At 44.5% G+C, this 26,641-nt stretch overlaps 1 protein-coding gene across 1 annotated transcript in view; it reads left to right on the top strand.

Annotated features, from left to right (window-relative positions):
* The window catches only part of DESI2 (desumoylating isopeptidase 2), a 226,982-nt gene extending 221,333 nt beyond the window's left edge, over window positions 1–5,649 (top strand). Inside the window, exon 5 of the mRNA XM_078648579.1 lies at window positions 1,035–5,649. Coding sequence (XP_078504705.1) covers window positions 1,035–1,270 — 236 coding nt within the window. The 3' untranslated portion in view covers window positions 1,271–5,649. The remainder of the gene's footprint in view (window positions 1–1,034) is intronic.
* Window positions 5,650–26,641: the final 20,992 nt, after the last annotated feature.

The following is a 26,641-nucleotide window of genomic DNA, read 5'->3' as shown; positions in this document are numbered from 1 at the left end:
CACACCCAGCCGCACACCCAGCCGCACACCCAGCCGCACACCCAGCCGCACACCCAGCCGCACACCCAGCCGCACACCCAGCCGCACACCCAGCCGCACACCCAGCCGCACACCCAGCCGCACGCACACACAACCACACACAACCACACACAACCACACACACACAACCACACACACACAACCACACACACAACCACACACACAACCACACACACAACCACACACACAACCACACACACAACCACACACACACACAACCACACACACACACACAACCACACACACACACAACCACACACAACCACACACAACCACACACACACACAACCACACACACACAACCACACACCACCACACCATCAGCGCACACTTTCACCAGACCCAAACACCATCAGTTGTCAGTGTGCGCTTTCACCAGGTACAAACACCACTAGCCATCAGTGCATGCTTCCACCAGGCACACACCACCAGACGTCGGTGCACACTTTCACCAGTCATCCACACACCACCAGCCGTCAGTGCACGCTTTCACCAGGCGCACATACACCATCAGCCGTCAGTGCATGCTTTCACCAGGCACACACACACCACCAGCTGACAGTGCACACTTTCACCAGTCACACACACCACCAGCTGTCAGTGCACGCTTGCACCAGGTACACACACCACTAGCCATCAGTGCACACATCAATGGTTAACGCATCCACAATTAACTATTGCAGCAATCACAGTATGGCACACTTTACTTTTAAACATATTCATCTAAAGTGCAGCATGCCACCATTGCTACAAAAATAAATACACATTTTTTTGGCCTACAATTTATTGACTTTTGTTGCAATTAGTGTTGCAATATTTAGCAATGCCGAAAGCTCAAACTTAATTACTGCGAGACCTATTGCATTGCAAATGCTTGTTTTCATCTTGCTCCCTGAATAGTGACCATCTTATAAGGCAAAACATTTTTCATTGTAAATTGTGTGCTTTATCGGTGCATCATAAGAGTGTGGCTTCAATTTAATTACTTTTTTTATTCTGCGGAAAAGAAATCCCTCGTTGGGTGAACCGCCTTGCATACTTCAGTTCCTGTGTACCCTTTCTCCAGAGCTGCCTGCCCAAGGAATGGCTGACTCCTGCGGCGCTTCAGTCCAGCATCAGCCAGGAGCTGCACGATGGACTTGAGGAAGCGGAGGATGCAGCTGCATCTGCTTCCTCGTCTACCTCAAACACCACAGCACTGCCCAGACCGGGACGCCACACCAAGCTCTAAATATCGCATTAGTGTTAAATATTCAGAACTCAAGTTTTTAGAGTTGACCTCAACATATGGCTGCAGTACACAGCATCAAAAGGGAGAAACATTTCAGTATTCCCTTTTGATGTAATAAGAACTCTACCCCCACCTGGAATCTCGCGCTCAGGATTATATTTCTAATTGGTGGAATCGGTGGAAGAGATTGGGGAATTTCAAGGAAGCACCCTTTTCACCATACACTTATTCAGTAAATTGTTTACCTTTGTTCAGTTGTGTGCGAGATCTTTAAAGTTTGTATTATTTTGGATTGTTTACAAGCCATGCACCACAACCTTCTACTATTAGAAGGTGGAGAAACACGAAGTATCTTTACTGAAAAAGCAGGATACAGGTTGTTTACCTCAAGAAGCCATCTTGGTCATGGCTGAATCGACAGTACACTGCCTATCGTGAAGGTACACCGTAACACATTTCTGCAATCGCTATCACAGGAAGAAACAAGAGAAAGCTGATTAAGCATAAGGACAGGGTATTTAAGAGATTACAGGGAGAGATTGTAGTTCAGTATCAGAAGAAATATTTGACGACTGGTGAATGGCAAGGCCGCACTGTGGCTCGGGTTCTGTCTTTCTGTTGCCCGTAGTGAGTATTGGAGTATCTTGCACTTCTTTGTGTTATGCAGGTCATTAAGACCAGAGATTCCATCCAGGGCCTTATATTTTCACATTTCTCATTTTCTGTTCATTCGTCCTTGTTTTGAGGCTGATGTCCCACTTGTTTCCAATGTCAAGGAAGAAGTATTTGAAGAATCATAGCATTTTGGCAAGGCTCTCAGTTGGCAATTACAGGTGCTTAAGGTTTACATATGAAAAGCTGATTTGTGCTCAAATCCAAACCGATCTAGGTAGTTATTCCACTCCTGTTTGCAGGGAATCCTTTTTAGGTCTCTGCTAGGCAGCGCATGCGCTGTCTCCTCGAGAGATGTTGTATTCGGTATAGTGGGGAAAGCTCCGCCCACTTTCCGCCTATCTTTCTGATTGGCCACAATCGTAAATGCTGCATTTTGATTGGTTTTTGTAAACTTAATCCCGCCTCCTGACTGCCATGTCGTCATTGTCCTTCCACAGCTATCGGCCCCTTTACTTTCAAAACCGTTTAGTTTCCCTGCCTCCACCCCCGCCCCCACCACCCCCGATCCCTCCCGCAGTCCGTGACTTCTCAGGTCAGCAGCACCCACCCACCCCCTCCCTTGTGTGCCTTTTTAACACTCACACTTCCGTTTTAAAATGCAATAGGTCTCGCGTACATACGAGTCCCATTGCATTTTAAATGCTTGTTTTCTAAGTAGCTTGAGTTATGTTTTTTAGTCCACTGCAAAGTTAAAACTGACTTGTGTACTTCTACCTTTTATTTGTGAAATCATGTAGTTCTAACTTATATAAATGTTTAATATTTTGCCAGGATTTTTTCGCGTCCTTGATATGTTTTTGTTAGCCACTTCCAGAAGACGCTTTAGGTTCCTATGATTGTTTGAAAGCAACAGCAGAACTTCGACTGTCCATTCCCGGCCAATATGGAAGACGTACTACCACCACCACCATAATAGTCATATGCTATAGGCTGTGTAAGTTTGTATTTAGTATTGTGTCTTATTGATGTAAGGGAATCATTTTGCAGCGGTGTGGGTAGGAACTATCATGATTATTAGCAAAGAAATTCAGTGCTTTATTTGAACTGGTAAACTATGCAAATATCACCTGCGCAAATAACACAGGCGACACAATCTGGAGGCCATGTGCACTGACATTTTAAGGATATTTTTGCTGCAAACTGACTTTTTTTGCACGTCCTAAATTTATTTTTGGCTAGGCAGCACTGGTTGTTGTCGACTGCGAATATGCGTGCAAGTGTTTTGCTTTTATTTATGTCATTAAAAAAAATCACCTGTTCGGGTTCTGTGCACAACCTTTATATTAAAACTAATTTATAGTAAGGACGTATTTTTATTTATCCTCTTGTGTATTCACAATAGGGCTGTGGTGGGTTCCGGCAGGTTCTGTTACAAAAGTTTCCAGCATTTGACAGTCTTTAATGATACTTTTTTTTGTGTGTTCAGTCTGAGAGTTTATCGACGTCCTTAAAAATCTCACTCCTCTTCCTTAACATTAGAACATTGAGAGCCCACAAGCATATCACTAAAACAATGTACATTACTGGTGCAGTGGTTTTAGCTCACTGAAACTTAATGCATAGCCTTGTTTCAGAAATGGTTATTAAACTCCAAGTCTTTTTTTACATTAAATTGTTGAATATTTGATGCCTGGACCTCTCTAACATGTTTGTGCTAACAGGAAAGGTCGTCAAACATCGTAATTAGTGATTTTAAGTGACTAAGACTATTCTACTTCCATGCCCCATACTGTCAAGAATGTACCCATCCTGGAAATAACGATTTTATGTCACACTGTTGTGATACATTTGAAGTTCACCATTAGTTGCAAAATTGCTAATTTTGACACCACACTCGGTGACTGAGTCATGGTAAATACAAATATAGAACATCACTACAACGTCATTTTAACCCTCTGAACTTACTGGTCAACAGCATTGGCTTGCGGCGGACGTAGGCCAATTCTCAAACACTGCCTATAGTTTTTGCAGCCTATGATTGTCTGTGATCTATCGTAATGATTGGGAAGAGATGGAGTTTGTGACTGCTGCTGTGCTAGCAACGAGGTATACTGTTAATAATATACTTAAGATAATCTTCCCTTAATTGAACCACTTGAAATGTTTAAAAAGTGCATGTTGCAAGGTGGTAATGACCAAGCAGTAGTTACCTCTAAAAGTTACTAAGGCCTTATGCATGTATGGCAGTAGGTTTGGGGCCTCAGTTCCCAGCGTCATATATTGGCATAAATAGAAGCACAGTGGGAATGTTGACTCAACTTTTGCTTACTTTGCTTGCAACCTATTTGGTTGCTGAGGGGTGTCTCACTAGCTCATAGTAACAACCACGCTAGCATTTTGGTTTTATCGAAATAAGTTAGTGTTGTTAATATGCTGACATGTCATATAATGGGTTTCAGGAAGATCAGTGCTCACACAGAGTAACCAGGTCACTTGAGTGCAAGATGTTAGGCATTTGTGGCCTTACAGTTTTCTTCCACTGCGTGAAAGATATATATTTGTATGCCTCTGCAACAAGACACTAAGTTAATTTCTATGATCTGACTTGAATGAAGTCACCTTTCCTTCATTCATGTAAAGATATTGCTGGTACAGCTTAAAATCTTTTAACAAAGACATTTCAGCGCAGTTGTTTTAAAGGAGATGGTTTTAAAAATACATTTTAAGTCCTGTCCTCTTTAAACTAAGGCATAGCATCCTTCATAATTGAAAAACAATATTGGCTAACTGCGTGAAAACAATTTTACTAGTAAGTATGACATTTTTACAAGGTATACCAAATGTTTATAGTATCAAAACAACTAATTACACTAAGTATGTGAAAAATGTTCAGTCTCTAAACTGCAGGTTTCTGCACTTTAAACTACCAGCAGGATGTTTGCTTCTACTCTTTTGTTAAATATATGTTTGATGCAAGAGTCTGCTTTTTAACAGTCTGAGAATGTGTCGAAGTTATTTTGAGTTTCACTCCTCTTTTCCTGCCCCCAAGTGCAGAGTTCTGCTTTGGGCATGTGGTTGTCCCATAGTGATTCTCATAGTTACCTTTTGTTGCCATGTCTTTCATACGAATATGTTTCAGCAACTCACAGAATGGGTCAGTGGTACTTTGCCATTGAGTTACTTAAACAAAGATGGTGCCTTTTCCAAAACTGCATTAGTGTAGTAGCACCAAACGGAAGGGTGTACATCTTTCCTACTTGAGCTGTATATTCGAGTCACTGCCTTTGTACTTATTAGAGTTCCTTGGATAAATTGAGCACCCCACCGTAAGTAAAGATGAATTCACAGCCATCCCCAAGTCTCCGCCCAATTAGTTCCCACTGTGTACTAGCACAAGTAGCAGCAATTACGCCTGCCTTTTTTTGTTGCTAGTTCAGTGCTCTGAAAGGGACAGTCATATCTGAGATGGTCAAAGGTCTACATTTTTCATACGTTTTGGGTACAGCACAAGGTTTTGCTGTAGGCAAAATTGTGTATTTGGTAGTACTATTGTCAGAGGCTAGAGGGTTTTACAGTTTATCCATTGTTTAGAATTCTTCCTGTAATTGTGCTCTAAATGAAACATAATGTGCTGCTGTGTTTCATTAATCCTCTTTTTCACCCAGTGCCCAGGAAACTTTGTCCAGCTAATTAATTGTTTTCTCTGCTCTTGTTACTCTACAGCAATGGAAATTGTCTCACTCGTTGGTATCCTTTATCCAAAACACTAGAGAGCATGATCCTATCTTTTTCGGTTTCCTACCAAAGGATGCTTTGTTACAGAAAGCCACCCTCAACACAAAAGTCCAGTTAGAGATTTCGATTTAAGGTCTTGGGTGTACACACATTGAACAATGTAATGATGAAACCAATGCTTTACTTGCTAATTTACCATGCTAATTTTCTTAAGCGGAGCGCCTCCATCATGCCGATGTGTTTAATGTGTCTCGTATTGGTAAAACACCAAACCATCTTAGCAAGATCTGTACCAGCCTCCATAGAGTTTATGGCAAATTATAATTTCACGTTCTGCTATTCAGGGCTACTCGAGGAATGAATGCAAGTATTTTAAAGTTCTTTAGGCAGCTTGTGTGGAAGTATTTTCTTCTTTATGCTGAGCTTTATCCTTCTGTGCAGGCCTACTCATGGCTGCAAGATTTCCTCAGTACTTTTATTCTGTAACCTTTTTGTAACTTTTATCTATTTCCAAAGAAGCATGAAACCTGAAAAAATATGGGTCAGCATGCTGCACCATACTGCACTGTTGTTGTTGCCAGGTGCTGGAAAGTAACACATTATTAAGCCGAGATGGATTTTTTATTTTTTATTTTAAAACCTTACCGTAATAAAGAAGTTTAGGAATCTCCTCCTTTGGTCTCCATCTGGGCTTTGAGCACCAAAACTGTAACTCTCTTTACCTTCTGCAGAGCTTTATTCAGAGCATTGAGACCGTACCTAATAGGCTCCATCCTGACATTTATCCTGCAGGACGGCTATGTGACTGCAGGATTATTTGCTCCGCTTCCAAAAACACTCCTTTCTACAATGGTAGCTGCATCTTTGATGCACCATTTAGCCATTACGTTCTTAGGAATCGTCTTTTCGGAAGCATAGCTTTACTTTCATCACCTTTGTTGTACTTTTGATGGTTTGTGAAATTTGTTGAGGGATTTCTGTTACTCCTTTGTGTTCTTTCTCTTTTGGTTTACCATTTCTTACCATTATCAACGAAGACATTATACGTTTGTATTTGACATGCTAGCTTTCTAAAGTGTAAACGTTGGTAGTGGGTAAGAGAGGCATCTGTATATTACTTCATAACCAACCCAGTTCATGGAGCTATTAGCCAAACAGTGTTGGTGCCTTTGGGTGATTATAGGTTATGCTGATGGGTAGCTCTCCTAAATTCTCTAGGATGACCCTTCTGTTTTGTCCTTCGCTTAAAAGATACTTTTTGGCAGATCATGATTGTAGTGTTATACCGTGCTAGGTAGCTATTCAGAAGGACCATCCATTTCAAGTAACTGATTTTTTTTTGTCTACATTTCAGTAGCATCTAAGAGAAAGTTAATGGATTTTATTTTTATTAAAGGTTTTGATCCAAGACATTGCATCTGTGATCAGTAAATCACTGTATGCCAAGTTTGATAAATTGGTGCACCGCTTTCGGCAGATGTAGTACATGGCCTCACATGTGCTAGTCAGTGGTATATCCAGTTAGCCATACACTTAATGTATTCTATAAACCTGATCAGTACTTGCAGACCTAGGGGAGTCATAAGTTACAACAGCACTTCACATTTATGATATATAGGTCTGCCTAAAATTGATGTGAGGGACTACACCCAGGCCTTCTAAGAAAATCCTTGATGGTTTTAGACCTGGTGTGTTGAACTTACCAAAGTAGATTTATGTCTTTGAAAAGGATAAGTATGTTCACTGCCCTCAATAATCCTTAGTGACTGGTCCTCTGTAAATCCTTGGTGCCTCACTGTATAGTGTGTGTGTGTATATTTCTTTTTTTTATATATACAATCTCTCACACACACACATATATTTCCATAGGGCTTACTAAGATACCACTACCAGTTGTTATCCAATGGGATTTGTTTCTCAGCACTGTACTTTTTGTTGCCTTGCAAACTTATTATAGGTTAGTGGCTGTTGAAACCGAATGGGTTCCTTCACATGTATAAAATGCCTGAATGTGCCCTGGAACATTGTTCTCAGTGAATGTTTTTTAATGTATTCATAGGTGTTATTTTAATCTTGTTTAAGTACACTTTTTCTAGTTCAGGAGAAGACTGTTTAAGAGACCTAGCTAGATGAGCAAGCCATATCATTGTATTGCTTTGTTGAAGTGATAGGCATGACAATGTAATTTTCATTGTACCCCCTTTCTGATCTGCTGATGTATTCTACTCAGAGGGGACTGTGAAAGTGTGCAAACACTATGCACTTGTTGACGAGCCCCATTAGTTATCAGGGTTACCAATGAATATGCAAGTAATCATTGTGATGTTTCTCTGCATAATATACCGAGATGAATATAGTACATTTATCTAGAACCTCCCACATCTTTCCATTGTAGTGCATTGGAGCTATGATTAAATTTCAGTCTGTAGAGGGTACCAAATCTAGAGCCTAGTTAAAAATCGTGCTCCACTGTCTTTTTTTCCATTTTGCTTTTAGGTCCTTCGAAAACCTTCTTTAGCTATGTAATTTGAATCAAATCTGCCAGGTGGTCCTTTAACTTGGTAATATGTATTCTGTTTGCCCTGTAGCTAATGTTAGAAGTTGTACAAACTGTATGGAGCAGCTTGATTACAAAGTGTGCTACTAATGTCCTGTTTGACCGATTACTCTGTTTCACATATCAGGCGTAGGTCAAGTGAAATATCTATGCTTGAACAAGTGAAAAGTCACTGTGACTGAATTGTGATTCTTCAAAAACATACAAAGCGTGGAGGATGTTCTCTTTACCTTGATAGATCACGCTTGTCTTAAGAATTGTGGCTTGCAGTACTACAGAATGATATGCACAGATGTTGCCTGGTGAAGAGACCAACCTCAGCAGGAAATCACACTTTCTTCTATCTTTAGACTGCTGAGAACTGAAGGCTTTTTTGGCTAGTTGGTGATTTGGGGATTTTATTTTATCCATACCAGTCCTTAACCCTTTCTTAGTAATCAAGACACTGATGTTACATTTTAGTTAGTCAGTTGACTAGATGTTGGGCACTAAAACTAATAGGTTTGACCCGATTGTTCAGTAGAAAGGTTGATGGCATAGCATTGCTAGTTGTCATATTTGTATCTTCTTTGCCAAATACCCTGGTTAGCATCAACTTCAAACTATACATTTCCTTATCTATGTAAACCGATGTTGGCGATCCCTTTTAAATAAAGTTTATTCAAAGCCTATCTGAAACATGAAAATAACTGCCCTTCTTTAGCACTTGCCTTTGGTATAGATTTACTTCACACATTATCTGGAGGTGACTAGTTCCAATTTGTTTATTCTGAGCCTCGGTACTAACAGCTGCATAAGAAGTACAACAATGTTGGATTATCTGGCGCTCTGCAACTGTACTGCTGGTAACGGTATTTTACGACCTGTAGTTAAGAATAAAGCTCAAGTCCACAATGCTCCATTCTATTATGCATCCAACTAAATTCTATAGAATGCTGCTTTCAGGTTTTTACAATGTCTTCTTTAGTCTTTGGAAATAAAAGTAACTCTGCTGTTTCGGCCATGAGAAGAGATTTACACCAGCATTTATATATATAAATAATACTGTAAAGCACTGATATGTAGCAAATGCAAGCTGACAGTGATTACATAAAGACCAGTGAATTATTTCCGTCCTAAAGAGTCAAAAGTATTCAACTGCTTCAGGGTAAAAGGAAGTTTTATGACTCCTTCGATGAGCTGTTCTGTAAGATGATTTGTACTTTTGATACCTAATGAATTTTCCTTGTTTAAATCGTTCTTGTTTTACAAAAATAAAATAAATGCGACATCAATAAGCCAATTATCTAATGCTGACAGTGTGCTAACATCATATGCTTTGAATGGATTTATATGGAGTGTTTAAAACTCTTATTGTGTTGTTGATTTGAGAGATGTGTATACTTGCTTTGAGGTTTACAGTATTTCAGTCTTGGTACTAAATGTCAATTCCTGTTATTTCTTATTGTTTAATAGGGAAATGGGCTGTCCTTGCAGTAGAGTTCGAAACCATACGAGGAAATATGAGTTTGGCTGCACTTTTAGTATTTTGCAAACGTTTGTAATCTGACTCTTTAATCCCGGAAAAGATGGTTTGAACTTTTGCCTTAGTTATCTCGTTTTTTTCCCCAAACGGTGTGCAAGAATTTACCTTGCTTTATAGTTTGTAACTCGGAGCAGAAACAGCCTGTTTAGTCTTTTTTTTCCACAATGAATTTTGTATTTTTTTAAGTAAAATAATACTTGCGTTAAATAAAATAAAAAATAACAAAAAAAACAGCAATATGTCACTCATTTGAATTTCATGAATGGCTCAATTATTAAGCAACTTCAATGTTCATCTATACAAGTTCTCCTATATGTGTTCTGTAATTACTAAATACATTTTGGAGTGTAAAGATATATTTATGATTTAGCAATGCAATTTGAAGAATTTCAGAAATATACCTTGTATGTAAACAAACAGTTTAAACTCTTCCAGTTAGGCAAACTGTTTCTGTACGGATGAAATCTTGAACCATGTCGTAACATTGTATAACTCCTAAATATTTATTCTAAAAATTCGTACTTAGTATTTGCACAAAAAGATATATAGACTATGCAGTAGTAGTGCGGTCTCCTCAAGCAAATTTGAGTGCAGTTGTCTCCACTGCACTCGGGAATGCAGTTACTGTATCAAGGAGTTCAAGAGGTGCGGGGGGCGGGAGAGAGAAGGAAATAACCCCAGTGGACAAAGATCCCTCATTTAACAAACTGTGTATTCTTTTCTGAGTAGCAATGGAGAAAGGGTTGCCCTATGGAATTCTAAGGCTGGAGCAAAAAAGAATGACTAGGGAATTGAGTATTCTCTAGATGGTGTATTAACCGGTACAATGCACACGGAGTTCCTGATCTCCGCATAATGTAAAGTGAGCAAATTGTTAAATTCCATATGTTGTCATAAGCCCCCAGTGACACTCCCACCCAAGTCGAAGTCCTACCCACACCAGCCCCAGCCTAGCATGGTAAGCCTCTAACCTTCATCTATGTGGGTTCCCAGAAGTTGACTCATCACTTTAGGGACTCTCCTATAGAGCATGAAGTAACCACAGTGCTGGGATGGATTTAGGTAGGTATGCATTTTGCGTGAAAAATGGCATTTAGAGGGAAAGTACTGACGGGTAAGGGCTAGGGGCCAGTATATGAGATTTCCCACTCTGCACAAACCTCTAAACTGGTTCCAATTTAGTCTGATCCAAAGAATGTCAACCATGTTCTTTAGAAAGTGGGCATGAGATTTTGCAGTCTAAATGTTTTGTGCTTGTCAGACGCCATCTACACCACCTTCATCATCCATTCCGTCATATTGAATGTGTGGTGCAGGCGCCAGTATCTCAGTACTTCACTGTAGTGTGACCAGCCACCTTCCTTGGCATTGAGGTGTCTCTGGCATGTCCGGAGTATCCTGCAGCAGGGCATCATCTATCAGACTGTACCATGGTGATCATGGGAGAGCCGGATAATGTGTCCCATGTTGCTTCCCAATATTGCTGAAGGTTTGGTCAGGACCACCATGTGCATTTTTGATCGTAGCTAGTCAACGCGTGTCTCCAAGACTGTGAATCCCCAATACATTGGCTTCTAAAAGTTTTTTTAGGGGTCTAGTACCATTTATGCCACATTTTATAGTGTGTAATTTTAGGCAAGCTTGCCAAAATCTCATCCTAGGTGATTCTAGGATTCTGGACAAGTCATCCATACTAAAGTCATTGTCAGGGGCAGTTTGCCAAGCAAAGTGTAGGGCGTCTCCCACTGGTTTTTGGGTTTCGCCTGCCGAAGGCTGCGCTCTGCACAGCTCTTCAGCGCAGGTGAAATCCTATGTCGTCAATAAGGACTCCTGGAACGTCCCCCGGCTCATATTGGTTAGCTCCATAAATGGAGGCTAGCCATTGAGTGCCGGATCTGGCCATCAAGGCTGGACCAGATTCGGGGGCGTTCCGGAGATTTTTTCCCAGGGCGGAGTTACGTTTTTTCCCGTTCCCTCCCCTTTCACTGAAAGTGAATTCAGATGCGCTGTCCATTCCCGCCCCCTCCGTGTGCCTTTCCGCCCCCCTTGCTGTCCTGTGCACGTTTCCCGCCGTCCGTGTCCTCTCCCGCCCCCTCCCGCCGTCCGTGTCCTCTCCCGCCCCCCTCCCGCCGTTCGTGTCCTCTCCCGCCCCCTCCCGCCGTCCGTGTCCTCTCACGCCCCCAGCGAGTGCCCACCTCGCGATTTCTGCCCGCCTGCCTGCCTAGCGAGGGCCGCCGCGCTGCCCGCGGCGACCCGGAAGTACCTGGCCGGCCGGCCAATCCCTTCGCGGCCGGCCGGAAGTCCCGCACCCGCAGCCCGGGGGAGGGAAAGGGAAGCCTTGCTGTTTGCCGCTTCCCCCTGCCTGGGGGAAGCCTTTGCCGGTGTTGCCGGTCTCCCATGCCTGGAGGGAGACCGGAGAGGAGCCTGACGAGGGTGGAGCGGAGGGGGCGCGGGGCACATTGTGGTGCCCGCCCCCACCGCAAATCCGTACCGGCAGCAAGGAGGAGGGCAGCAGCGATCAGGTAAGGATCAGCGGAAGACGTTAGAACCGTGCAGATCTCACCACCCACGTGAGCCCGTCCCCCCTCCCTGAGCCCGTGTGTAAATGCTTGTCTTTGTCCAGTAGCCGCCGCCAAATTGTAGTTTTATTTCTATGTCAAGCGTATTTCACGGCCTTACAGCACTTCCTCTCGCTTTACGGCTTGCTGTATAGCTCTGTTCGTGGCCGAGGCTCCTTCCCTCCTCCCTTTCTACGCTTCACCAAGTTGGCCGCCGGGGTAAGAGTACGGAGCTGAGGGCCTGGATTAGGAAATCGGTTGCCATCCGCCTCCGTGAAACGGGCAGCGGGTTCAGAAAAGTGTGGCGGTCACTCAGGGTAGTACAGATAGAGTATTTAGATCGGGAGACCCCGGGGGGAGGGGGATACCAGGACTCTGCCCTGTAGGCACTGCCCCGACCCTGCCACACTTCACTGCGAGAGCCGCGGACGGATAGACAAACAGTCACACACAAGCACACACATAGACACAGAGTACACACACACAGACGGCAAGGAGACACAAACACGAGCACACACATTCATCTATGCAAAGGCAGACACACAAAGAGACACAACTGTGCACAAAGACAGACACACAAACATAAATGCACAAATAGGCACACACACAAACTCACACATACAATACCCACGTTCAACTACTGAAGTACGACACACTCAAACACAAACATACAAAGAGGCACACAGACAACAGATAGCCATGCACAACTCCTCAAACGACAGAGTCACACACGCAGACAGACAGACACAGGGGGGCAGACGCGTCCGACTACTCAGAGACAGACAGGTGCACACAGAGTCACAGAGGACAGAAACACACAGACACACCGACACCCCACACAGGTGCACACGGGCGAAGATTGCAGGATGCCTACACATCTGCACCAATAGGCAAACAGTCACACAAACACACGTCCTGCAGCGCACTGGAGCTGTGCCATTGTGCGGCTGCGACGTTTTCCGCACATTATGGAAGCGCTGCATTTGCTGCATAATTCGTCCTCTGCTCCACCATGGCATGATTCGAACAAAAAACAAATCCGTTTCTATTTCACACACTTCAAACGTTACTAAAGTCGCAGTGACAACTGATGGCGGGCAGTGGAAGCCCCTCGTAAGGTTGTCTTCTCTCCTTTCTGAGGCTTGTTGCTGTGTTTGTGTGTTAAGACGAGCTGCAGACTATTGTTCCCAGACAGTTTTAACGAGGGTAAAAATGACAAAATGATGTCATGCTATCAGCAAATGCGTTGCATGACGCTGCACCATTTGCCTTTTCTTGCCTCATATTTCAGTCAACCCTGCTGCATAATGTGCCCCCCTCCGATGCATAATTCCAGTGCCTTGAGGTTATGTCAGATAAAGCACCCAGCCGAGCCGTGGCTTAGCTGTTCATCCTTCAAATGTCGATACATTGAATATCATCGAGGTGGTTACTCGGTGAGGTGCTCTGGATTATGTAATGAGATCCTTACAATGACACAATCCAGACGGATTGGGCGTCTAGGCGCTAGATTACACTAATCTAGGAATGGTATTCAGCGACCAGGAGTCCTCAATGCGCCCAGCGCGTGTCCCAGCGCCTCTTGGCGCTTCGTTGTAGGTTTGCACTACGGACGGTGTGATTCTATGTGGTGTTTACTACTACGAGCCCGGCTGCTTCATAAAATGTTATTTAATGATTGTGGTTTAATTACACTAAAATACACATTGGTAAGCCATACCCTATCCATCCCTGGGCCCTAATAACACCTTACTGTAGCTAGCTGCCACCCTGAGCCGACCCTAAAAACTCCTTACTGCCCCTAAACACTTCCTATGAGTGACCCTTAAAACTCCCCACTCCCCGCACACTGCCCACGCATGAGGCCTACAATCTGCCCACTGCCCCTCTCTGAACCCTAAAGGCACTTTTGTGCAGTTTTAAGAAGCACAAACTTGGCCACGGCAGTTGGAGCCCTTGGATTATATAATAGAGGGGAGGAGGCATGTTTTTTAGGCCCAGGGAGATTATGTGATTTTTTTTGTCAAGAATCACACAGTATATTGGCGCAAGGCGTTCAGCTGTGCTATTTGGCACCCCATTTGTAGGGTGATTAGATTGAGTGTATTTTACCGTTAAAGGACCTAGCACACTAGTGTAACCAGGTGCTGTATGTAGCACACAGACATACCAATAAAGGGAATTTAAACTGCATAGCTGCGCTGCTCTAACTTTTCCAAAGGCGAAACCATTGCATTGTAAATGCTTGTTTGAAAAATGTTTTGTCAGCATGCCTTTATACAGTCTGGCCCCCCCACTCCCCTGTACCGACCTCATTTCTCCAGATAACTCAATATTGGAGAGTTTGGCAGGTCCGATGGGGGAGTCCCTCGCCTGTTCCTAAGACAATGTGTATTTCGCAGTAGCTTTGTCTTTGGTAACTTGATTTGTCTTGATGGAACCACAAAACTTCTCATTTCACCATACATAATGATTTGATCAATTGTTTGTATTCTGGCTTCATCCTAGGCCTTCCATCGTATGGTATACTCTGACGCATTTAGCGGAGTTGTTCCATAATGGAGCTTTTTTTGTGGAGACATAGATCCACTTTCAAGTACTTGTAGGCGAGTTTCCATATTCACTACGTCACTCTGGCTATTAGGTTAACTCCCTGCTGGGATGACGAGTAGTGATCTCACAGTAGAGAGAGGATTGTCAAGTCATCGGCAGTCTGTGTCTCCAGTAATACTCCTTGCGTGTTTTTTTGGAGTGTGGGAACATGTACTCAATTTGAGATAGGTGTAACGCCTGGTAGTAAGATTCTGTGTGTTTCAAGGCCATTCCACCATAGTACTTATCAGCTGTGATTTTTGACATTTTCAGGCGAGATTGCGCAATACCTCACATTAATTTGATGCCTTAGTCTATTTTGCATAGTTTTGGCATCATGGATGGTCGCGTACCCAGTGTGTCATTGAAATGCAGTGCCATCTTAATTATCAGCACCTCGTCCTACAGCGACAATTAAGAGCACCTGGCATAATCATCTCCAAAGATGGATTGCAAGCAGTGGGCTTAGGCTGTCATCCACCATTCGTTCAATGTGTTGTTGAGGAAACTCCCCAGATACTTCAGTTCCTCTCTTTTGCACTGGAAATTGTAGCCTGCAATGGATGTCGGCATAGCACCTCTCTGTGGGGAGCGCCTCCGTTTTGTTCCAGTTTATTCTGTTCCCAGCAAAGAAAGAAAAGGTATAATGAGCGTCAGTAGTAAGCAGTCGGAGGTCTGTCAAAGAAAGAAGAATGTAATTCACACATAGAATTTTGGATTCCACCACCACAGTTCAACTGGCCCTTCACTTATTAGTACAGCCAATTCACTTTAGCTGTCAAGCCATGATCCACGCCTGCTCTTTCAAGATCATGGTTCAGGTATCCACACTCTGTCCTGTCAAACGCTTTTCCAGCATCAAGAGAGAGTCCGTTTTCATTTCTCCAGTGAGTTCTTGGTGAGCCAAAAAGGCTGGAATACATCTGTAGATTATCCTTACACATGCAGCTCTGGACAATTCCTTTTTCTGGTGTTTTGTTTGTTTTTGCCAGTATGTTCTGGCCCACATTTGTTAACAAAATATACAAGTAGATGGAGTTGTGTAGTGTGGACCCTCACCAGGCTTGGAAAGGACCAAGATCATGGCCCTATTTACAGCAATGACAATGTGTCAGTGTCCTTCGCTTCCTGGTGAGCATTATGTAGGAAGTCTACCTGAAGCACCTTGTTCCATTTGTAAAATTCCCCTAAAGCAAAAAAACCTCCTTCACCAAAAAAAACCCTCCACATGCTGTGTTGAAGTGCAGGTCCACAGTGGCAGCCGAGAATTCATCTTTAATTTCTCATCTCCAGGTGATCGCAACCTTCCTGCTACAAAACCCCATGAAGAACCTTGCTTAATGTTGGGTTGTTGTTGCCTCTGAGCTCTATGGTAGTAGGCAAACATGTTCGAGATTGCCTGTGGGATCACACTGAATGCCCTTTGTTCATCTTATATGGCCAGTATCACAGATGCTGCCTTCGTTTGGTTGACGTGAACTCCTAGTAGTCTATTGGCTTTTTTTCCATGTTCATTGAAGTGAATAGGGTGCTGAGACAGCTTGGCTTTCTCAAGTGCTCATGCCAACCAACAACAGCACCACCAGCGTTCTTGTCAACCCCATTTAGGGGCCCATTTGAAAGACTGGCTCTATTGGGCTATGATCATGGTGGTTGAGATAGTTTGCTACTGGTGTCCTGGGGTCTGCACTTGGCCTCATTTGAAGAATCATACAAGATATACCCTTTCTGCATTGGGTCCTCAGAGTACAGAAAGTGAGCAGACAAAGGCTTCTCAGAGAGATACTTTAGTGGCAGAGACTAAAGTCAACAACCACAATATTTATAACTTTCCACCACAGAGCTTGACTTTTTTGTTAAGCAATAATACACAGTTCGAATGGGGTTGTGACAACAAGGTGTATCTCACCCAAAGGCACTTAAAGAAGCCATGCACCACACTTTCCTCCACATATTATGTCTCTCAATGTATGTGGTGACCTCCCTCCATGTCCTTATGAGGCAAGATTAGGGACATGTGCAGGTTTCTGGAAGCTGTTGCCACCTCTGTAACTTGTAGGTCACTTTGAACAGTTCTTAGCGCAAAGAGTCTTACCCAAAAGAACCAATCCCTGTTGCAACTTATTCTTGTTCGTATTTCAGTCTCTGATGGTTGTGCCTTGCATTCAATCTTGTGTCTCTCTTATGGACTGCTGCAGGTATAACCGGGCACACCAAACTGGTGAATGCATCCCTTTGGCTGTTGTGGTCTCTGGGCTGGGGCAGTTCTCTTGCGGTGACAGTCCCGCTGAGGTTGCACCTCATGTTGGCAGAGGCAACACAAGTCCTTAGGGCTTCAGGGATGCTGGATGTTACATTGTTTGTTTTAAATGTTTTTGTGCAATCATCCACAAAAACCACACTCTAGGAAACCGAAGAACAACTCCCAACAGATGTTGATCCTGTGGCACTCCCACTTGGCAGCCTGCTTCTTCTCAGTGCCCCCACACACCAGGAACATGGCTTGGTTTCCCCTGGACAGTCTATCTTCCTACAGGGACATGTACTCTCCTCACTTCTGTAAGTAGGCCAGCAGACTTCTAGGCATAAAGGATACCCACAGCTTTTCTTGCCAGTTGAGCACTTTTCAGGTGATGTCCTCTCACCTCTAGGAGACTGTTAAGCAGACACCAGCCCTGGTCCGCAGCAGCTTTCGAGTATTCTGCGTAACACTCCTTTACTTAATCGAGAAGAACATGACATTGGAATATATTGGGATGGTTTGGGTCTGTCTTTTTATATTCATTTTCCAGACCGAGAATGTTGAACTACCGTCCAAGGCTATGGAATCGGTTTGAGGAGTTTCACCTTCAAATATAATTTTGTGACTCTAACGCAGAATCAGTCTTTGTGCAATGTGATGGTTCTCACAGCAGGTAGCGATGATTGGGCTTCATTCAAGAGTATCCACAATATGAGCGCAATGGAGTATGCAGATACTGCACCTGGCATTCATCAGCGAGGGTGTAGTAGCAAACAGGTACGGACACCAGATTTGCATGCAGTTGAGTCACTCAAGACTGGTGTATATTCCCTTATACCATACTAAGATCATTACCTTCCAAACAGTTCCTCTAGTGGAGACTGTAATGTAACTGAGTCGCCCATTGTCTGACAACTCCTTATATAATTCCTCAGCAATTACTTCTTTATCACTAACATGTAGCTTGAAGTGTTCATGCACCACGGTTTGTGAAATAGCTTGGTCAAGGCCCATTCCATTTGGACCATTGCAGGTGCATGGTAACACGAGGCCACTTCCAAAATATAGCATTTACTGATACAAAGGGGGGGGGGGGGGGTAAGTAGTTCTCGATTGTGAGCCAGAAGCACAGGACAGCAAGGTGCACTGTATCATTCTGGTGGACGAGTCTACAGATATCAATTAAAACATGATCCTCTATCACGTTGTCCAGCACAGCCCTATAGTAGCACTGAGTGAATCAATCGGTCAGGTAGGTCCTTGCGAGGTTAATGTCAGAGTCCAGATTCTAGTCGCCCGCTCACCGAAGTGTGCATTTCATGAAATTCATTAGAAATTCTAGACAAACTGGATAGATAAGTCTCTTCAAGTTGACTGCGGACAAAGACCCCTCCACCAAACACTTGGTCCATATAGCAAGCTTCACACACACAAGTCTTCATTAGGGGGTTGACAAACTTTTCAGAATCTTGCATGGTAGTGTTTGCCTAACTAATAGAGACATCCTTCATTTCCTGGAGGTTGGGCTGGGTGTAGAAGGCTCCGAGGTTGAAGTATAGCTGCTGAAATACACCCTGCTAACTCAATCATGCTTCAGTTTTTACGATTCTGTAGGAAAGCTGTTGTTTTCAACAACGCAGTGTCCATCTGTTTTGATGCCAAGGAGGATAATACCTTTTTTCTTCTAACACAATGTGAAAGGCCATTCACATGTGTAGATATGTTTGTGAGGGGTTTTGCTGTTATACTGATTGGCTGTAATTGTAGTGGAGTCCTCCACTCAGTCGTTCTGCTCCTTGAAAAAGACCTCAGCAATGGGGCCTCATGGAGTGTCTGAGCACTTCTGGTAGCGTGCTGAAAGATGGACCCAAGGGAAGGGCTATGTAAAGATAGTGAAGAAAAGCCACAACTGGTGAAGGCCTCAGCAAATGCATCCACATTGATGGGGAGAGCGACAAACAGAGGGGATCAAACGTCTGGATCAAGAGATGAGGCAATTTGTCTTCCAGTCTTTTCATGCTGTTCTGTTTATATTCTTCTGACACCCAGCAAAATTGTATATTGACCTAGCATTCCCCATCTTCCAGTTCCACTATCTTCTACTTTAGGTGCCATAGGGTGGGTCCCCAATCCGCTGTAATGTAAAAGCGGAGTTCCAGAACTTCTACCTTTTCCCCCATTGTAGCCAGTGTGCTGGTGATGGCTATATCAGACCTTCTCGATTTCACCTCTGTGGTCAATTCCCAGCCATAAGCCTATTGCTTATGGCTGGGAATATGGCTTCCAAGTTATGATCTTGATTTGCTTCTCCCCACCACCTCTGAAAAACCATTTGTCTGCTGGGGTTCGACCCTGACATGACAGCAGGCAGTAGAGTTGTAGGATGTTCTAGAAGTGGCGTTAGCATCTTTATCGGATCATGTTGGTATAGCACACAAACACCAGGAGAATTTATTTTTAAAATGTTTTTTTTTATTTTACTGAGTTTTATATAGTGCAAACTTGACCCGAAGGTATCAGAGCGCTTTACATAGCACCAGTTGCGTTACATGAGGACACATTTATTTTTTGTTAGGCACGGGGAGATTAAGTGATTTTCCCAGAATCAAAGGATGTTCAGCGTCGTTGCTGAGACTCCAACCCAGTTCCCCAGATTCGAGAACGACCGCCCTAGCCGTTAGGACAACTCCTCTCCCCACATGTCAGACAGACTTTGTACAGGTGTGTTCGTGACAAATTATTTTAGTGGTTGGGACCTTTTCTTGCACTGCAGGCCCCACACAAAAGACAAGACAAGAGAAGAGTTAAGTGTGTGTGGGGGGGCCTCCTTAATCCCAGCCTGGCTGATGGGTTTGAGGGTGTTGAGCTCTATGTATACCCCAAATAAAAAGGCTAAACTCTACCGTCAACATTGGGGGCGAAGGGGAGCCTTATCATTATCCCTATACCTCAATTCGTGGAGAATGGTTAATTGCATCCTGTGTGGTTGCCTGCTTGTGAGTATCTTTAATAAAACTGAAGGCCGAAGGAGGGATGAGTTAACAACATTAAAACACAGGCATGTGATCGCCCCAAAAGCTCTGGCAGTCTTGCTTCACCTCAACCCCACTGGATTAACAGCCCCTCCGTGGCTCCAGGATTTGACAAGTTCAGCGTGGCTCACCTCAGAACAGCAATGTGAAGGTGCTATGCGTTTGCCAAACTAAGATTGTTAAAAGCATAAGTGGTAGTGAATGAGGGTATTTACAGTATGTCATATGTTGCAGCCATTGCGATCAGTTGTCTAATACGTAACAGGTGCGTATTCATAAGCTAACAGAAGGCTTCTGGAAAAATACAGCATCTGCGAAGGGAAGAAAAACTTCTTGTGCAAAGCCACATCATGAATGCTTAAACAGGCTTACCAGCCTCAAACATATAACGTCGGGATTCAAAATGGCATCAGTATTTAACCTAACTTAATTATATGTTAACTGGGGTTTTTCTGATGATGGCTATGTAATTGCCTACTACAAATCTTATGTTAAATGTGTGTATGTTATTTGACGTTGAAGTTTGCACTTTACAATGAAATGCGTTTAATTTGCAAAATGAGCAACTTTCACTCTATCACCTGTAATATCTCAGATGGTATTAGTGAGCGGCATCTCTGTGATAAGGAATTCAGAAGCGAGGTACTGGCTCCCACTGAGGCAGAAGGAAAACCAGTTGCTACATTTTGAGGTAGCGGGCTGACCCTGATAACGAAAGAAGACCCTTAACTCAACTTGCAAACCTTTGCCAACTCCCAGTTCCCATTAGAGAGCAATAGCCCCAGAGGAAGAAAGAGGTTGACTGGAGCAAAGCTCTAGTGAAAAAGATATTCTTGAGAGGTGAGGTGCAGGAGCCAGGAAAAACATAAAGGGGGGTGTGGGTGGAGTCGAGATTGAAAGTGTGAAAAAGGGGCTTCAACAGACTAACTGGGAATGTCCAAATTGGATATTCCCATAGGTGAGAAGCTATGCTGAGTGGAACACAGCCTACAACATGTGGGGAAGAACTCAATTACTGCAGGTTGCTGGCCAACTCGGAACCCTATCTTGATATTTAAATGACCAGAATAGGCGCGAAACATATCAACACACTTGTGAAGGGGTGACCGTAGTCCGGTCCCCCCCCTCGAGGCGGTAGGATACTTCCCCTATTAAGTCTCAACACTCAGACTACCAGGATTCCTTTAAACCACTGAGGTAGCACTCACCTTCCATTGTTTTTTTAAATCCCTGGAAGGGCATTCCTCTCAAAGTACAGTGCAAGATTTCCCTTACCAGTTTTAACCTTTCACACCCCACCACTTCAAGAATCACCTCACTTGCACTCCTCATCAGAAGCATCTAAAAAGATCTCTGCCAAAGTGACCCTTTGGGGGACCCATAGGGCATTGCAGCGCCAGCTCAACGAGGAGCACTGCCCTATGATGAAGCATGACATCCTCTAGGGGATGTGTGAGGGCAACATAAACCAGTCCTGCTGACTGTCAATGGAGGTGGACAGATCTAGAAGGACGACGGTTACTGTGGTTTCTGTCTAGTTTCTCTTCAACGTGTACAAACTGTGTGGCTCTACCAATTGTAAATCACTATTAGGCGATCATAAATGTATCTTGTGGCTCTCATGACTCCCTCACAGATGCTTTCATGGCCTTTCTTTTCAAGACTTTTCTGGTGAATGTAAAGTTCAGTTTTCAGTGATGGTTATTGGAGAGGTCCTTGGGAGTTACTGAGGACTTTCACAAGGGATGTTTTTACTGCATGTTTGATGTAATTGACAATAGATTCTCAAAGAAGAATCACATTGTTCTAGAGTCGTTTTGATAAGCATTAGTGAGCAGGGATGTCTGAAGTTTTGATTTTGGTTTGACAATATTAGTTCTTGTCTTTGATTAATTTAATTTAATTCATCTTTAACGCAATAGTTGAAGCTTGGGTATCTGTGGCTGTTTTCTATCTAATCTTTGACTCAAACAATGACATGAAGCACCCGTCTAGTTGTTAAAGTGGGTGATTGATACATTCATCATAAACACTATGGTGAATGAATTTACTGCAGATCTTACTTTAGTCCGGGTTTAAATGTCCCACTGATATGCTTAGCATAGTAACTTTTTTTGGATCCTATGTTGGCTTTATACTATCATCATTTTGTGGATATTGTAGCAGACCCTGCCTGTCTTGGGTAGTGATTTGTACAAATTGTGTTCTAGTTTGTGGCCCGTTCTCTTTCTGGTGATGTGTTTGTTTGAAGAAACATTTGTTGGCTAATTTTGACAGGTATTTATGGTTGCTCCCCTGGAAAAGAACAAGCTAGATCCAGTGTATGTAAAATATTGTCAAAGAGGCACTTCAGAATGATCCCCTCTCTCCCAGAATGGTACACTGGAGAGGATTTCTGGGATGGATTTCTGCATTCTAGCTTGATTCTCTAGTCATTAATTGAAGCCAGGATTGCTCTAAAGCCTTTGCGGAAATGTTCAACTGGTTCAAAGAAAGCTGGTCTAAAATTGTTGCATAGGGTAGAACGGTGATGGGGCTAAATTAAGATAATCTACAATATGTATAATGTTCAAGATGTCCGCTTAAAAGGCTGATGGAGAAAAAAGAATATCAATATGAAGCAGAGGACTGATGAATTTAAAAATACCATAACTAAAGGAGTGGGTCTGAAGTCATTAGTAGGCCTTAGGGGTCTTAGAACAAAGAGACCACACCAGGGCCTTGGTGAGGAATCACTTGCACTTTTAGGTTCTTTAGAGATTCTGTTCAGCCTACTCTGACGCAAAAAGAAGGTTTTGATCCTCTGGTCACCATGTATGCTCAACAAAAGGCAAAACAGGACAGTGTCCTGTGGATTCAGAGGATAACTCTTTGTGGGTTGCAGGTGCCTGGCCCGGCCCACACTGAAGCACAAGAAAAGACATTACACAAAGTGGTGTAGTGAGCACCAGGTAGGGCTAAATTCTATACTACTACGAAGGAGATCCCTCTTTTTAGGAAAAGAAGCTCTAACCCACATCTTGTGGCATACTTCATCACTGGGCTTTTCCAACATCCAAGGCACATTCTTGTGTTTGGATGGGCTCAACCATGTAGTGGGAGCTCAGGATATTATTATTAGAGATCAGATTATTTTACAAATGTTATAGATTTAAACTGCCTAGGGTATAAGCACACACAATAGGTTAATTTTTGCCTGCCTTGACAAATGTAAAAGTGCTACTCTGCGGGATGGTGGTGAGTTTGCATTGCCCGACTATCCCCTAATATGACTCAGTCTACATGTTTCAGGCACAAGATGGGCACCAACAAAAGAAGCATTGGAAAATGTCTGAAATCGTAGGGAAAACACTGGGACAGGAGCATATCTACTTACTAGTAATTTTCATTACTCTAAATCAGTCTCTTCAGGTCACTTTCCTTCTTGTGTGAGGGTGAGCTTTTACATGTGAGATGGACAATACTATTGCTCTGAACCTGTGCCAAACAGATTTTGCTTTCTTAAAAGCTTAGGCATAGCTTATGTTCTGTTTTTTGCCCTGTGCTCCTAAAAACCCCCTTCCAGGCCCACAACAGCCTGTTTTAACTGTCTCCATCTGGAGTCTGGAGTCCCCATTAAGTGCAATTTGGACCTCTGCTGGACATTGGGAATAGGTTCTTAGGAGAAGGTTGTGTTTTCTACATGTTTCTACTTGAACTGTCGTTGGCTCATTGTTTCTTAACCGCCTCAAGCAGTGGGCTGGCATCCTCTGTGACTCTCTCCTGGACATCTTTCTTTCTGTTATAGCTGGGGCAGGGCCTGTATTTGCTATGGATGTAATTGGACACAAGGGAGCCATGGAGACCTCTGACTCCGGCTGGGACCTGCTGTCTCCCCCAGTAGCTCCACCGTTTTGCTGTTGCCGCTGACATAGATCTGGCAGGGTTCGAGCCCACCTGCCGCCACCTTGCGTCACCGTGCCCGTTTTTCTTTGTTTTTTCCTGTGCTGTTATATTGCTTTATAGTGTGTGTTTTATATTGTGTGGTTTATTTCTAGGTGCCAGGGGTAAGTATTATTCACAACTGTGACTGCCTCTGTTGTCACGTCCTGCCTGTTAACCTGCCGCTGCTCCTCGCGGCCCCTTCCTCTCATGCTCCCACCTGAGCTTCCCACCCTCCTCCCTAAAGGCAAGCCCATCTGCGCCCGTCTGTTACATGACCGCGACTAGTGCCAAGGACCCTGGACCGCCCACCATCCACCACTATGATTCAGCTACCCTCCTTGCACTCCACCCCGGAGGAACATCACCTGCCAGCTGTCCGTGCCGAGCAACGCCTACAGACAGTTCCACTGCTGCCAGACTTTCAACACCATCAGCACTACTACGGCCAGCACCCCAGGACTGAACACCAACACCTCGGAAGCCCTGAGGTGCATCCTCCTCAATATGCCCTCTCTGCACAAACACGCCGTTGAGATCTGGAATCTCCTCGACACCCTCTCACCAGACGTCGCCTTCTTCACAGAAACCTGGACCAACGCCTCATCCGCACCCGACATCGCCACCACCATCCCCGACAGATACAAGATCCAGCGGAAAGACCGCCCAAACCGCCTGGGTGGAGGACTCTCCATTGTACACAAGAGCTCCCTCAGACTCTCCATCTCCACCTGCCCTACTGACCCCCCGGACCCTGCACCACGTTCATCACGACCATCACCAACATCATCGCAACCCACGCCATCACATATATGGACTACATACTCATCGAAGACCTGAACTTTCACCTAGACAACCTCAGCGACCCCCAACTCCACCACCTTGCTGGAAAACTTCACCAACCTTGGCCTGAAACAGCTCTTTACTACACCCACCCACAAGGCAGGTCACACCCTCGATCCCATCTTCACAGGAGGATATAGCATCCACTGCAGCCTCACCACGCAACCCTTCTGAACAGATCACCACTGCACACACTTCAACATCCATGAAAGAATTGGAGCAAAATCAGGGAGGAGCAGCTCAACTCCACCCTCAACCTCATCCCCCCCACCACCTCGACTGACCCCAACAGCGCAGCCAAAGAACTCCACAGATGGATCTCCAACTGCGCAGACAAGCTTCTACCCCTACGCAACCCCGACCAACAGCGCCCCAGGAAAGCCAACTGGTTCCCCGCGGACCTCCAAGAATCCAGACGCACCTGCAGACATCTTGAGGAGAACTGGAGAAACAGCAAAACAAAAATAGCCCGCACCACCTACAAGAACGCCATAACTGAATACCACCAACGTGTCAGATCCACCAAAAGGACTTTCATCCAAAACAAGATCCTCGCCAACTCCAAAGAACTCTCCGTCATCCAGGAACTCACCAAGCCCCCTGACAATCGCCCCCTCCGAGGACCTCTGCGACAAGCTTGGATCCTACTTCCACCTGAAAAACATGGACCTCGACAACCATTTCAATGACCATACTACTGATGTCAAAACCATCACCGCGCCCCACCCCCTCAGCAATGCCAGCCAGCCTACCATCACCTCCTGGCTGGAAACGCACAGAAGTCAGACCCCTGGTAAAGAAACCCACAGCAGACCCCAAGGGCCTCAAGAACTACTGACCCATCTCCCTCCTCCCTTTCACGGCCAAAGTCACCAAGAAGAAAGTCAATGCCGAGCTCATAAAATTCATTGAAGAAAACTCCATCCTCAACCCCTCCCAATCCGGCTTCTGCAGCAACCACAGCACTGAGACCGCTCTACTCGCTGCCACAGACGACATCCACACCCTCCTCGACCAAGGACATACTGCAGCCCTGATCCTACTTGACCTCTCCGCAGCGTTCTACCGCACACTCATCGCCAGACTCCGCGACGCTGGCATATAGGGAAGGGCCCTTGACTGGATCCAGTCCTTACTCACCGGCAGAATCCAAAGAATCAGACTGCCACCTTTCCTCTCCACACCCACAGAAGTCAACTGCAGAGTACCCCAAGGATCATCACTCAGCCCCACGCTCTTCAAAATCTACTTGGCCCTACTCGCCACCGGAAACCACGGACGCATAGTATCCTACGCAGACGACACCCAGCTCATCTTCTCCCTCACCAAGGACCCCATCACCACCAGACTCAACTTCCATGGAGGAATGAAGGATGTTGCATCCTGGATGAGTAACAGCTGCCTGAAGCTCAACTCTGAGAAGACCGAGGTCCTCTTCCTCGGACCCGCTCCTTCCACATGGGACAACACCTGGTGGCCCTCAGCAGCCATTCCCCCCCCGTCCCCACTGACCACACCCGAAACCTCGGCATCGTACTCGACTCCTCCCTCTCCATGACCCTACAGGTCAAAGCCGTTGCCACCAGCTGTTTCAACACGCTCCGCATCCTCCAACAGACCTTCAAATGGATCCTCCCTGAATCAAGGAAAACCGTTACCCACACCCTCATAACCAGCAGACTGGACTACGGCAACGCCCTCTATGCCGGAATCAACAAGTCACTGCTCCTAAAACTCCAGACCATGCAAAA

Source organism: Lissotriton helveticus, chromosome 6 (assembly GCF_964261635.1).
Source record: "Lissotriton helveticus chromosome 6, aLisHel1.1, whole genome shotgun sequence".
NCBI classification, from domain to species: Eukaryota; Metazoa; Chordata; class Amphibia; order Caudata; family Salamandridae; genus Lissotriton; species Lissotriton helveticus.
This window is presented reverse-complemented; position numbering and strand designations above follow the sequence as displayed.